We start from the raw sequence: 16162 nt of genomic DNA, 5'->3' as shown, positions 1-16162 counted from the left end.
TCGGGGAATTTTGGTCTAAATAAGTCACTTTTTATCACCCTATACCATTTAATTTTAACCAACCATTTTTGTAAAGATTTGAAATTTGTAAAGTGTGTACCCTGGACCTTATGTGGCATGTAGATTTCTTTTAAAGGTGATAGTATTGGGTCTAAGATAAAGTCTCTCTCATTTAAAGTTGAAAAAACCATATAAAAACACCAACAGAACAGGTGATCACCAAGGTTTGAAGAATAAATGTCCCTCGATTCCTAAAACTTCTTTCTCAAAGACTTGTAATTTCTATCATTAGAGATTATGATATTGGATTATACAGCAAATCCAATAAATTTTAATAAAATTTAAAAGGAATAAATGTTTAAGTCATTAATACTTATAGTAACATCACTTACCATCCTTAGGAAGCCAATAATCTGTAAACGCTTAAGGAATGGTACACATTTGAAAGAGAAAGGTAAAAGGACAAAAATCCTAAAAAGCCACTTGAAGAGGAGAGTCATGGTAGGACACATTACCTGAAAGTGGCATGAAGGCCCTGAATGTAGGAAGGTGTAGAACCACAATGAGGGTAAGAAAATAGAGAAGGAAGAAGAACATTCCCTTTGTCTTTACAATTTAATCTCAGTGCTAAAATTTACCAAAAGATCAAATTATCACAAAATCCAAGTAGAACTATGAGGGAGATCCCACATATTTCACTGTTGAATAGAAGTAATGTAATTATTAAAATATTAACTTATAAGAACACATTAATCTCCTTATCTACTTACATATTTGATGAAACACGAGAAGGGAAAATACACTGGGGTATGGCAGAAGCCTGAGGTCCTATTTATCCGAAGAGGAAAAGTACAGTTAATTTGTATCTTTCCCCAGCATAAACTTATAAAACGTATAAAATTTTAATTATACCTCTTATAAAATTGTAGTTATATCCTCTAGTAAGTACTCATTCTCTGTTGTCACCACCTTGTTTAAAAGTCTGTAGGATATTATAAATTGTGCTGCTATGAACATTGTGATGCATAGGTTCTTTGAGATTGATGTTTTAGGATTCTTGGGGTATAATCCTAGCAGTGGAATTGCTGGGTCAAAAGGCAGGTCGATTTTTATTTTTCTGAGAAAATTCCATACTGTTTTCCATAACGGTTGTACCAGTCTGCAATCCCACCAACAGTGAACTAAGGACCCCTTTTCCCCACAACCTCTCCAACATTTGTTGTTTGTTGCTTTGTTTATGATAGCCATCCTGACCGGTGTAAAGTGGTATCTCATTGTGGTTTTAATTTGCATCTCTCTGATAGCTAACAATATTGAGCATCTCTTCATGTGTCTCTGGATGTACAATAGCCAAGAGTTGGAAGCAACCTAGGTGCCCGTCAGTAAATGAATGGATCAAAAAATTGTGGTACATATACACAATGGAATTCTATGCAGCAGAGAGAAAGAAGGAGCTACTACCCTTTGCAACAACATGGATGGAACTGGAAAGCATTATGCTGAGTGAAATAGGCCAGGTGTTGAAAGACAAATACCATATGATCTCACCTTTAACAGGAAGCTAAACAATAAAACAAACAAGCAAGCAGAAAAAAAACAAAGACACTGAAATAGAGAACAAGGGGACAGTGACCAGAGGGGAGAGGGGAGGGAATTTAAGGGGAAAAAGGGGGAGGGATCTGGAGAAACAAATAGGAAGGACACAGGGACGAGAACTGAGGGGGGTGGAAATGGGAGGGAGGTGGGGAGCATGGGGCCTGGGAGGGGCTGGGATGGGAGAAATAGACAAAAAACTGTACTTGAAAAATAACTAAATAAAAATTTCTAAAAATCAGTAACATTAAAAATAAATAAATTCATTAAAAAAAGTCTGTAGGAGCTCTACCATGACATCCGCCTTTTTTAGCAAGGCATAAAATACACCACGAACTCTGGTGCTCTTACCTACCTGTCCAGGGTCTTCTCTGACTAGTCTTTCAGATGTATTCTATGGTGCAAACACACAGGATAACTTCTAATTTCCTAAATATACCATGTTTTCCAAGCCTCTGGGCCCTTGTTTTCGCTGTTTCCTTTGTGTAGAACACTTTATGTCTTCTTTTAACTTCTCAATTTTTTAAGCCCTCCAGAAAGTCTTCCACAAAACTTGTCTCAGTAAACACCCTTCTCTATTTTTCTTAAAGCATCCTTATAAAACTTATAATGCTATGGTGTAATTAACTGCTTATTCTTTTGTCTTCCTGGATATGACATAAATTTGCCTCCATATCTTTAGAGCTTAACACATATTAAGTATTTAATAATGTTTATTGGTTGAATACCTAATTTAATTAATATGTTTCCTCAACACTTACTGATTTGTCTGTCATTACTCTCTTACCACTCAAATACTTTCTAACTTGCTTGGTGTGCAGTTTAGCAAGATTCCATCACCAAACTGCAGTAAATACTCTGAATGAAGATGACATATAAGTGCCTGTGCAGAACATCTCTACAGGCATGCTGGACTGCTGTGTTTCAACTATGCAGATACTTAAATGAATAGAAGTTTTAGACAAACAGACTGTCCTGTTTACAGATAGTAGTATTAATAATTATAGCCAGCTCAAAGTCAAGTTTAAATGGCAACACTTGTTTCTTCCAATGAATGAGTGACTAACAGGTACCCATAATTTGTATAAAAAGTCTTGCTTAAATCTTATGAAATCTTTTGAGTTGGTTGGTGTAAATTTGTTTTTGTGTGTGTTCAGTTTTGGAGGAGAAGCAACTGGAGCAAGGGTACACACACCCTAGGAGTTAAATATGAAGTCAACACTATTTTAAAAGCAAAATAATAAAGCAAAACACTCCTATCAATTTTTAGTAATAGGCCAGAGTAAATATTATAAAATAATTTATGCCTACAATTCTGTATGAAACATTACAACCTTTTCCTTAAGAACAGATAGGCCTTCAAGGAGGTAAGAAAAATCCTTGAGAGTAAAAATGGGGGGAAACACAGACCTGCACTAGTTAGCAATTATTGAAGCTGATGCCTGTCTTATAGCCATTGACCATGTCTGCAAGCTTAACCGTGGGTCAGAAGGTGTAAGACAACAGGGGATATTAAACCCGATGGGTAATTAAAAGTAAGAGTTCCCCAACAGACATATAAGAAGATGTGCAATGTCATTGATCATCAGAGAAAGGCAAATCAAAGCCTCACGCCTATCAGAATGGTCATTATCAAAAAAGACAAGACATAGCAAATATGGGCAAGGATGTGGAGAAAGAACACCCTTGTGCACTGTTGGTGGGGATGGAAATTGGTGCAGCCACCGTGGAAAACACTAGGGAGGTTCCCCAAGAAATTAAAGATAGAGCTATCATATGATCTCTCAACTCCACCTGCAGGTACATCTTGAAGAGATATATGTACTCCCATATTCACAGCAGTAGCATTCACATCAGTCAAGATATGGAAACAATCTAAGTATCTGTTGGTGAATAAGTGCATAAAAATGTGATATATATGTGTGTATGCATACACGCAGACACAAACACACAGTGATGATATTTGGCCTTAAAAAGGAGGAAAGCTAATATTTGTGACAACATGGAGAACCTGTAGGATATTAAGCTAACTAAAATAAACCAAAGACACATATTTTTTATAAAGAATCTAATTTTTTTACAAAAGAGTTGTACTCCTAGACATAGAGAGTAGAATGGTGGTTGCCAAGGGCTGGGGCATGAAAGAAATAGGGAAAGGCTGGTAAAGGGCCAGCCTTTAGTTATAAGATTAGTAAAGTCTGAGGATCTGATGTAGCACATAATTTCTGTGGTTGATAATGTTATATTGCATAATTGGAATTTGCTAATAAACTAGAACTTAAGTTTTCTCACAAAAGTTTCCTAAATAAAAAAGATTATGTATGAATGTTGGCTAGGAAAAGATTTCTTCCACAGGAGAGGGGAATAACTAATCAAAAATAAAATATAACTTGAATAATAACCCATTCTTCAAAATTCATAATAAAAAAGAAGAGGAAAGGCATATAGCATGAGGATATAAAGCATCACTATACTCAACAAAGGAGTCATCGTCTGGAATGCAACAAAACCTGCTTACAAATCAGCAAGCAACAGAGGCACAGCAGGATGGAAAACTGGGTAAGAGATGGAAACAAAACCTTCAAAACCTGGATCTCCAGATGGCCAATAAAGATATGAAACTTCATTGCTAATAAGGGAAATGTTCATTCAAGCCTCAGTGAGATACCAACCCACCAGAATGGCTAAAATTAAATAATAAAGCATCAAGAGTTGAGGATATCAAATCACAAGAACTCTCCTGTGATTTCTGAAGGGGCGTAAGATTTTCAGAAATACCTTGAGCATCATCTACTACAGTTGAACATGCACATATATACAAAATGGCCCAGTGGTTTTATTCTTAGATATATATCCAATAGGCACAGAGTTCCTTTTATCAACTCATCTGGAAAAATCCAAATAGTTGTGAACAGTAGAATAAATAGTGTAGTTCATAAACTATACAACAATAAAAATAAATCACAACTCCACACAAAGAGAGTGATGATACTCAGAAATATATGAAGAGAAATAACCAGAAATAATATATATATATACACCTTGATTCCATTTATATAAATTTCAAAAGAAGGCAATACTAATATTGTGGTAGAAATCAAGAGAATAGTTATGAGAGAAGGAGGCAGGATGTTCTGATTTGAAAAAGAAAAACATGGGGCTTTGGCAGTACAGATTATTTTATATTTCATGTTCATACCTGAGGTTACACAGATTTGTGTGCTTTTAGATTATTTACTGAACACAAAAATTTGTATTTCCTGAAAGGCTTTAATTCTAAAACAGTAAAATATTAGTATAAGAAATATATTCACAAAGTAATATATTATGAATGATTTTATGCTGATACATTTGAAAACTTAGGTAAAGTAATTCATTCCTTGAAAAAGATAACTTACTAAGGGTAGCAACTAAATAACCATATATTTAATTTTTTTAATTTAATTAAAAACTGCCTAACAAAGAAAACTCCTAGCCTTGATAGCTTCACCAGTAAATTCTACAAAATCTTCAAGGAAAAAATTAATCCAATATTCTCTGTAGCTCTTCCAGTAGATAATAAAGGATTGATACTTATGAGAATAGCACAACTTTTATATGGAAAAAAAAATTATGAGAAATGGAAATTATGCAACAATCACTACAATGACTAAAGAAACAAAAATGTAAAACAAGAAACTGGCATAATGGATTCAGATACATAGAAAAAGAATAGTACATATGATCGAATTACTATTATTTAACATAATGACTTTAAAAATCAACATAAGCAATAGGATAAAGGAGATTTGATTTAAAATATTAAAATTTTACTATGATAAACACAATTTATTCCTGAATGGGGAAGATAGTATGCCTTAATTATGTCTATTCCTTTTTTAAAAAAATTTCATTCATTGATTTTAGAGAGTGAAGGGAGAGGGAAAAATTGATTTATTTTTTTACCCACCCATGAACTCATTGGTTGATTCTTGTAAGTGCCCAGACTGAGGATAAAACCTGCAACCTTGCATATCAGGGTGTCGCTCCAACCAACTGAGCTACCTGTCCAGGGCCTCGATTATGTTTATCCTATAAAAGCTTCCCTGACTACCCCTAGGTAGACCAAGGCACTGTCTTCTCTCTACTTGCTCTGATTTGCATATACCTATTGCCTTTATTGTACGGATCATTTTGAGTTGTGGTTATTGACATGCCTATCTCCTCACTTCACCTTAACAGTCTTGGATAAGAACAATAGGTTTTCTTCTTTCAATATTCAGCACCATACCCAGCATGAATAAGGGGCTCGATTGAGATATTGATTTAAAAGATCACATAATTGACTCAGTAGCTGTTGCTGATGTTTACCTGATTCACAGAAGTCGCTTAATTTCTTGTTTTGCTTTTTACTCCAATCGGAATTTATGTCCTTCTGTATAATCCAAATGACAAAACAAACAAACATCCCAAAATGATTTTTTCCAGGATTTGAACATCAATACACACATATTTAAACATACAAATTTAAGATTTTGAGGATTTCCCTTAAATGTCAATTTTTAAGAAGTACACATATTTTTGCTGCTTATAATCAATCTATAATTTACAGAATTTAAAATGTCATGGTTATATCATAGGTGTTCCTCAAGACTACTCACACATTTGGTGATTTGTTAAGACTCATGGGACTCAGAGTATATTTGTGTTTATGTCTAATATTTATTACAAAATAAAGGATACACTCTAAGACCATTGAGGAAAAAATAAGGAGGCCAAGTCTGGAAAAATCTATGCATTGTCTTCCCTACACTCTCTCCCTCTTGTGGGAGGACATGCTTGATCATGTTCCTTTCTCCAGCAATAAAAAATGCAGAAATATGTCATTTTCATGCCCTGGAAAATACAGTAGAAACTTAGCACTCAAGGTTTTTACTGAAGGCCGGTCATGAAGACACCCCTGCCTTAGTGCGTGCCAAAGTTCCAGCCTCCCAAGTGGCAATCAGATGCTTGGCAAAAATTACATTCTTTGCAAGGTTTAGGTACAGTGTCCCACCTACTCAGTTTGGAAAAGTTCTATATCAGGGAATATTAGAAAATCCAAATTCCCAAACACTGGCCTAAGGCATACCTTGCAAGAAGACCTTTTTAAAAACAGAGGTCTCAAGTCTGCTATGTCAACTCTTTTCTGCACCATAGTTTCACTGGTATTCAAAAATTAACTATTTCTGGAGTGCATTGATTAGTAAGGAAGTCAATCAACTCAATAGGGCAAAAGAATAGGTTTTGTTTTTTTTAGCAAAGCTAACGATAGAAAGGTCTAAAAGAGCTGGAAGACAGAATAGTTTCTCTGAATGTGTAGGGATGTAGCTCTGTAGACTTCTCCAAGAATTTAATCTGCTCAGGGAGGTAAATCCAGAGCAATAGACTTTTCTTTTTACCAATTCTGAAGGAGGAACATAGACCACAAGAACTACATTTTCTGACAGTGGTAGTCCATGTACAACATGTTGGAAACAGGATGAATAATTACATTAATAAAATGCAATTTCTCATAAATTAGATATTTGTAGACATTTTGATACTCATTTGAGATTATGTGAATGGCAAATTTAATAACACTCTTAATACCCCAAAAAAGTAAATTATAAAATCTAGACACTGTTTTTGAAGGAGTTGTTTTGTCTGTTTTTAGTAAAAAGACATAGGTTTAGAAATTTGTTGAGCAATATGAGAGCTTTGTCAGAGCTGTTAAGAAATATTTTTATGACTCTTAAGACGCACGTAAGGTAGATATTGACATAGAACATTGAACTTTAAAATGTTATTTATAATAAAACGCCCTTACAGAGAAGCATAATAAACATGAGAATAAATATACTACCTTGTAAAAGTGATGTACAATGTAGTCTGCCATGTACAAGGCCTGCCCAAAAAGTATCCAGCCATATGTTATGGAAAATGGAGACATTTATAGAAGCAGATACAGGAAACAAGAAACATTGTATATAGGACAGTGACACCTTGGTTCCTTTTAAAGTAGACATATTGGGACCTCACGCAGTTCTCCCAATTGCCATCAGCTGCCCCACTGTATTTTCATGAATTTCACTGATGGTCTGAAATCTCTTCCCTTTCGAAGGTGATTTTAGTTTTGGGAAAATTCTAAAGACTCAGGGCACAAAATATGTTCTGTAGGGGGTCACTGAATTGCCTGGATGATGTGATGCTTTGCCAAAAATCTCTGCATGACACATGAGCAGGCACACTGTTGTGATAAAGCTGCCAATCCCACACCCCATAGCTGTGGCCTTCCAAATCATCCAAATAGTGTCTCCAGGGAAATGTTCAGGCTTAACACAAAATCTGATGCAGATTCATTGTTCTAGTCACTCAGTCATTTTGAATGTTACAGCCACAAGGTACACATGTTCACTCAATGGCATCTACCGTTCCCACTGACTAATATAGAGAAGTATCACTGTTCATGCATGCACATCCCAGTACATTCTCCTTGGTTACCAGGTTATATCGATGCCATGCAAACTGTTCTCATTACATTAACAATGCCTGAACTTTTTCCTGACAGAATCCATATTATGCACTAGAGCAGCAGTCCCTTGTTGGCACCAGGGACCAATTTTGTGGAAGACAATTTTTCCACGGACAGGGGAGGGGTGGAGATAGGAGGTGGAGCTCAGGCAGTAATACAAGTGAAGCTTTGCTCACTTGCCCGGCTCTCACCTTCTGCTGTGTGGCCCAGTTCCTAACAGGCCATGGGCTGGTACCAGTCCATGGCCCAGGTGTTGGGGACTCCTGCATCAGAGAACACAGAAAATGATGCCATTTTCCAAATTTATTTGAAAAAATTTAACCAATTTTCAGTTTATTGAAGTCTCTTTAAAACCATGTTCCCTCTTCAGCACAGTTTAACCAGTGAACACTGTGCTACTAGTGGAATGGAAGATGTGATTTTAATACCTATAACAACAAGCTGTATCCTGACTCTTTGCTGGTAACTTTCCAACAGCAGGTAACTCATCACTGGTCAAAAAGGAATGGGGAGGGACAGTGTGGGTGTCTCTAAACAACCTATCAGTACTAGGCAAAACCAATCAAAGAAAGCCAATTTTATACTTCCTTTTAATGTTACAGGTACAACTATAGAGTACCATGTTGTACCCTAGGAAGACTATCCTAAGGCTATTAAAATGTAATTACAGGGTACTAATTTCAGGGTTAGGGTTCTTTCACATAGTCACTTTATGAATGATTTTTTTCATATCAGTGATGATGTTAAGATGGTACCAGATTAATTCTGTTTGCATTTGGGGTAAAAGGAAGACTACATACCTCAAATTTTGGAGGAGCCATATTAGACTGTGAAGATCTGGGACAATTTCTTGTGGGTGAAGTTTGACCTGAAGTAACTGAATCTTGAGGTGAAATGCACAGAGTTCCTAGAAAAAGAAGAGATACTTTTAAATATGAGAAGGTAATATTGCTGGAATGAAGGTGAATATTAATAGAATTGATCGAGTGTTCTTCCTGCTAAACCATCACAATCACTGGATTACCACAATGAGGGATTTATTTGAGTTTAGGATGTATCCAGAAGGATAACAGGACCTTTTTTGATGTTCATGGCCTACAAATTATGAGTGGTTCACCACTGATTCCAAAGAAAAGTCTCAAATTCTTCAACCTCGATCCTAACTTACTGAATTTTAAGACCAGCTTAATCTGTATAACTAACCAAAGACTTTGGCCAGAAATAACTGCATTTCATTCAGTCTGCAATGGAAAAACCACTCACTATTTAAATAACCAGGCTGTTTTTTAGGAAAAACGTTTTCACAGCAAACATAGGGTGAATTTAAAAAAGGAGGAAGAGATTGGAGGAAGGGTACTAAAATATTAAAGGATGGAGAAAACAAGGCAGAGGGTGCAGGAATGTGAAAGAGGAGAGGGCAGGGTAAATTAAGAAGGTAGATTATACAGAAGTGGCAAGTTTGGGATGCGAAGTACAAGACAGAGGAAGAGTCAAAGATAACTCAGGTTTTGTTCCTGGGTGAAAACAGAAGGATCAGGAAGATGATGAATTTAATTTTGTGTTGTATTTGAAGTGGCTATTGGCCACTGGATGGAGATGTCTGATATTCTCTGACAAGCATAGGAAGGAGCTTTTTAGTAATGCCCAGAAATATAACAAGGCACATTAAAAACTTAAGTCAATGTACATCCTACTCAAGGGGATGTGGGAAATAGGGTTATTGTCTGTGGGAAATCGATGGCACTGGTTCCCATATGGATCTTCCAGATTTTTGTACTGTAAATTAGTGACCCATTATGTGTCAGTAACTTCCCCTACCTATTGTTATAAATAGCCACAACAGGGACCCTAACTTTCACACCTTGCAAATTTCAAAAGCCATACTCATCAAGCAATTGCTCAAATATTTTAGCTAATTATAACATCTATGATCAAAAACAATCTTATACCATGTTTTGTTCTCTAAGACAACTATAATTTATGAAATCTAGTAAAATAAATAGGTTGGAAACTATGATGAAATCATAATATATCCTTAACAAATAAGAAAATAATTATATTTTTCATTTTCTTACCTCTATCATTACAAATACTTGTTTTTTTACTTATGGATCCATCTTTCTATATGGTACAACATTAAAGAAAAAAATATTCATTAGTAACTATACTTTTTAAAGAGATTTTGCCTTCTATCAACCAGATACAGAATTCCCCTGTCCTCCATCCCTTAATTATCTCATGAAAATTGTCTCAGGGACACTACATCTTATGAACCTCCTAGAATACATTTCCCAGGGATCTCAAATTTAACTATTTTGAAATTGAGTTCAGTATGTAGCAATGTCCTAAAGTGTTCCTCTTCCAATATTCAATATTTTGTTTAAATCATGGAGACTATTCAATGATTGGTTCTAAAGCTGTACAATAATTCAGTTTGTTTCAGGGCAAGAAAATCCAATCTATTCCAATCTAATCTAATGCTTAATGAACACATTGCTTAGAATCAAAATAAAACTTATCACTCCAGAATTTCATTTTAGTGTAAACACCATTTTACAGTGTTTCTTAGGTCCACTTGACAATGAGTCCTCAATGATTGTCTTTTTATCTTTGTATTTTGTGTGACCCAATTTTCTCATTTCCCTTCCTTCTGGCTTAGTTCAGGGCTTGGCCAAGAGGATATACTCAATAAGTATCGCTTAGTATTATCATTATTATTGCTAAGTATTTGTTTAGATTAGTTTCTGATAAATTACATAATGAGTGGACCATAAAGTTAACTCTACACTTTCAGAAATCATGTCTCATGAATAGACCTTAATATTCCCAACCAATCAGTACTGTGCTTGTAGGGAAAGAGGTAGTTAATAGAAGTGAAAGTGAACTAGATAAGTTAATAATCACCATATAAAAGTTTGACACACAATTTTATACCTTTTGCTCAGTATTGTTATCTTGTATATTTGACTGACAAACAACTGGAGTTACTGGTTTTTTCCCAACATTCTTTGACATATTTAGTGATTGTTGAATAACATTTGTTCTGAGTTCTAAAAGCAAATGGAAGAAAGAAACACTAGTTTTTTAACAGCTTATTGAAAAATGACTGAAATGCAGTAAACTGTGTTTATTTAAATTGAATGTATTTTTTAAAATTACTTTATTGTTGTTTTTATCACATTTAAAATGTATACTACTGTGAAATCATCACTATAATCAAAATAACACTTTCGATACCCTCAGATGTGTCCTCGTCCACTTGTAAACCCTCCCATTCATTGACAGCATGGTCCGGCATCACATGAAATGGTTTTGAATTCTCTAGAATTTTATATGGATGAAATCAGACAGTGTTGTGACCTTTTTGTTTTTGCCTTGCTTTTTTCACTCAGCATAATGTCGCATGTGTTAATAAATTTTTTCCATATATTTTCAGTGTATGAATGAATACATCACAATTTTTTACATACTCCCTGTTGTTCAGATTATTTACAATTTTGGCCTCTTGTAACTAAAACTTTATGTCTTTCATGAACAAGTCTCTGTGTAGACATTTGTTTCATTTCTACTGGGTAAATACCTAGTAGTAGAATATTAGGTCATATGGTAGGTATGTGTTTAACTTAAAAAATGCCACACATTTTTCCCAAAGTGAGATTACCATTTTACATAGCATTCACCAGTGCATCAGCATTTTAATTCTTTCATATCTTGTCAATACTTAGTAAGCATAAGAAAGAAATTGGTAAGGATCAAAATGAAAATCAAAAAAATAAAAAAGCAAGAGAAAAAAACAAAACTAACATCCAACTCTGAAAAGTTCATAAAGGGATAGCCAGATTGGTCAGAAAAAAATACACAAATTTCTAGCAATAATTAAATTGGAGATAGCAGTATAACAGAGTTTACAAAAAATACTAAACATAATAACAAAGGAAAACTATTAAAAATGTATGACGATACATTTTTCTATTTATTTATTTATTTTCTTTATTTTATTGTTGTTCAAGTACAGTTGCTTGCCTTTTCCCTCCATCACTCTCCTGCATCCGCAATAATTTTTTAAAAAATATATGCAAGGGACAAATACTTAGAACAAAATAAACTACAAAATTTCATTCATGAATAGATCATATAAAGAATCTCATATATATTAAAGAATTTAAATATGTTGTTAAAAACATTTCCACAAAGAAAACTCCAGGCTCAAGTGACTTCACTTCTGAATTACATTAAACATCTAAGAAGAAATTACACTAATTCTACACAAACTCCTCTGAAAAATGAAAGAGCAGTGAATGCCTATTCTGAATTGTACTTTAGAACCAGGACTACTGTGATAGCAAAATCATTTCAAGATATTACAGGAAAAAAAAACCTCAGTCAATGTTGCTCATGAGCAAAAATATAAAAAAATACTAACCTGAAATAATAATATATGATAAAGATAATGCATAATAAATAAGTGAAGTTTCTCCTAAGGATGCAAGGTTGGTTTAACATTCAAAAATAGGTCAGAGTAATTAACCACATTAAGTGAAAGGAAGAGAAAATTCAGATATGTCAATGATGCGTAAATATGATAAAGTTAAATACTTATTCATGACAAAACTTTTTAGTGAACTAGAAATATGGGGTCATGTCCTTTCTCTGAAAAGATATCTTTAAGAGACTAGAACTAATATTCTAATTTATATATATATCTCTTCCTTTAAGTTTTAGAACAAGATTAAGATACACAATCACCATTTTTTTTAACACCAACTTGGAGGTCCTAGCTAGGAAGGGAAAGAAATGAAACATGAATCCAAATAAAATTCCAGCAGACTATGTTGTAGATATTGAGAAACTTGTTTTAAAATTTTTATACAAATGCAAAGTCCCTAGCAAAGTAAGTAAATCATGAGCAATAACAAGTGTTAGAGAACTCACACTGCCAAATACAAGATTTGTTATAAGCCTACAGTAGTTAAGAGTATAATGAATTTTCATTCAGAAAGATGGAATAATAAAGAAGAAGAGAATGTTCATAAATAGGTCCATCTATACATGGTCACTTTATCTTTTCAAAGATACCAATAGCAATCATGCGGAAGCAATTGAACATGTACAAGGTACACTGGATAATACTTTCTTCCCAGAGAGAAAAGAAGCCGCCCCGAATCTCTAAGCTTATGTTGCAGATGATGCAAAGAGTAGTAGTAGTGAGGGGGTTCCCACTGGCCAGAGCTGTCACAACATCAGCATCAGTGAACACAGTAACAACAGTGTGTTGAAGCACATCAAATTTATTTAAATTTATGAACTCAGACTGACACACACATACACACAAATAATTGTTCAATGTTGGAGGATGCTAACAAACCATTTTTATAGTGTAAACTGATAAATGATGGCCAAATACTAAGCATCAGTCTGCTTTTCCTAAATATCCTATGCCACACTGTAACCAAACAATAGTTGAAGTTTCTTTTTATAGAAGTATTCCAGCCTATTTAGAAAGAAGAAATGATAGAATTTAAAATATCCCAATATTGCAGCCCATAATTAAATATTAGATCTAGGTTTTGAATATAAATGGCTGCTAACATCACAGAGAGAAAGACAATGAGATATTCTATGCCTCCCAAGAGAAAGACACACTGTCATCTGTGAACCAGTTTTACTAAAAATTGAACCTGAGGGTATATTGATCTAACCAATATTTTATAAGAACAGAAGAAATAACACACTTAACTATACCATATAGATGCGATCAGCAAAGTCCAGTCTGAGAGGGACACAACAGGACAAGCAATTCAGCTTATTCAACAAATACATTGTAGTTTATAAAAAGAGGGAGGAAGAAAGGTCGAGGGACACACAGAACAAACTTGCAATGGATGCCAATGCAGATTCAAACTAATATCAATCACTGTTAATAAAATTCATGATATTAGAAAATTAGTGGTTAAATATTTAATCACATTAGGGAACTATTAATTTGTGCAATGTGAAAATGGTACTGTGGTTATGTATTAAAACATAATCCTTATCTGTTAGATACACACTGACATATTGATGGATGAAATGCTATTCTGCGTGGGATGTGCTTTAAAACAATAGGACAGCAGGAAGAGATTGAGTGCGCAGACAAGGCACAGTTTTGCATGAGTTATTGTGAAGGGAAGTGATAGGCATATAAGGGTTCTATTGGGGGTTTTAAATGTTTGAAATGCTTAATTAAAAAAGCTAAAAAAAGTCATTGACAAAAATGTAAGAATATTTGCCATATAAATAAGACAAAAGAATAATACTTTTGCCATATCAAAGAGAACTCATGCAAATAAACTTCAAATAAAAAGTAACAAAATATACAAACCATGAAGGAAAAAATGCAAAACTATATTACCTTGAATTAAGAGCTTCTGTATATCACAAAGACAAAAAGAATAGAAATAAACCATAATTTGGAATAATTTTCCTATGCCATACCTATGTATATAATAATGAATGTCTAGTAGGACTAAAAAAAACTTTCAAACCTGTAAAAGATCTAATACAGTAGGCGAGTGGACAAGATACTTGAAAACATAATTTCCCAGAAGAGGAAACAAGACTCAGAAATCCTATACCTAGGTATATAAGCCCTAGAGAATCTCTTCCATGCATACCAGGAATTTTATGTGTACAAGAATGTTCAATGCAATATTGTTCAAATAACAGAGAGTTCTATGAACAAAAAACCCAGATGTATAAATTGTGTTATATTCACATAATGGGATAAGATTAGTAATGAAATAAAGTGTCAAGTAGCACACAGATAAAACTTCTGTAACATAAGACCGAGCTCAAAAAGCAAGTTACAATAGCATTATAAGTTACATTAAAATATCTTAATAATGGTATGTATACATATGTCTATATATAGTTTAAGGGCACACATTCGTGTAGTAAATATATTTTAAAATGATGGTTATGATAATCACCAGGTTCAAATAGTACCATATTTTGCATCTATAATATGCACTTTTTTGCCCAGATTTTTGAGGGAAAAATAAGGATGCATATTATGTATGGGTAGTACTAATTCCATATCTCATTGAAATGAAAAAACTGTCAGGAACCAGAGGAAGGGGAGGAAGGAGGCAGGTAACACGGGAAAGAAGGGGAAGGATCATCAAGGAACATGTATGAAGGGCATATGGACGGAGCCAAAGGTGAATAAGACAGAGAGTGGGAGGTGGTGGTGGGGAAATGAAAACAACTGTACTTGACCAACATTAAAAAAAGAGAAAAAATTTAATTCTTTTATTTATACATATGCATTAAAAGTGTAACTCTAGAAAGCAATAATAATATCTGTATGCAAAATAATACCTGGGAATATGACAGTTGGTTTTGTTTCTAAATATAAATAAATAAAAACATTGAATTAAAATATTAAAACAAAATATTTTTCCCTGAAAGTTTGGGCCAAAAACATGGGTGTACATTGTGTGTGGGAGCACATTATATGTGGCAAAATATGGTAGTTCTCTTTGTCAGGAAAAAGGTCTGCTTAATGGAAATTTGGCAGATAAAAACAATGAAAAGAAACTGAGTGAAGGCTAAAGGGTGGGGGAGGGAACAAAAAACCCACACAAAGATACACATAATCAAACTGCTGAAAACTAACCCCCACAAAAAAAGCCAAAGAACCATAGAAAAATGTCACGTTAATTATAGAGGATTAAAATATTCAACTACTGTAACTATTTCATTAGAACCATGGTGACTACACTGAAGTATAATAACATTTTTTTTAAGATCTGGAAAAATAAAAAACAAAATACCTGTCAACTTATAATTCTATATCAGGTAAAAACAGTTTCTTTCAGGAATGGAAGTGAAATAAAGACACTCTTAGCTGAAGAAAAACTGAGATAATTCAGTGCCAGAAAATCTATACTAAAAGAGATGTTAAGGGAAGTTCTACAGACTGAGAAAAAAAAAACAATAGAAAAAAACAGAGGGGAAGGGGATGAGGAGTGATGGGGCAAAGAAGGGGAAGGGTTG

At 34.1% G+C, this 16162-nt stretch overlaps 1 protein-coding gene across 1 annotated transcript in view; it reads right to left on the bottom strand.

Moving 5' to 3' along the window:
* FSIP2 (fibrous sheath interacting protein 2) overlaps positions 1–16162 on the bottom strand; it is a 71968-nt gene that overhangs the window by 38042 nt on the left and 17764 nt on the right. The window contains exons 10-11 of the mRNA XM_037126451.2: positions 11060–11175; positions 8926–9032 (exon numbers count right to left, since the gene is read on the bottom strand). Coding sequence (XP_036982346.2) covers positions 8926–9032; positions 11060–11175 — 223 coding nt within the window. The remainder of the gene's footprint in view (positions 1–8925; positions 9033–11059; positions 11176–16162) is intronic.

This window comes from Artibeus jamaicensis, unplaced genomic scaffold (genome assembly GCF_021234435.1).
Source record: "Artibeus jamaicensis isolate MK-2021 breed Jamaican fruit bat unplaced genomic scaffold, CSHL_Jam_final contig_391, whole genome shotgun sequence".
In the NCBI taxonomy this organism is placed as follows: Eukaryota; Metazoa; Chordata; class Mammalia; order Chiroptera; family Phyllostomidae; genus Artibeus; species Artibeus jamaicensis.
Note: the sequence above shows the minus strand (reverse complement) of the source record. Positions and strands in the feature narration are given on the sequence as shown.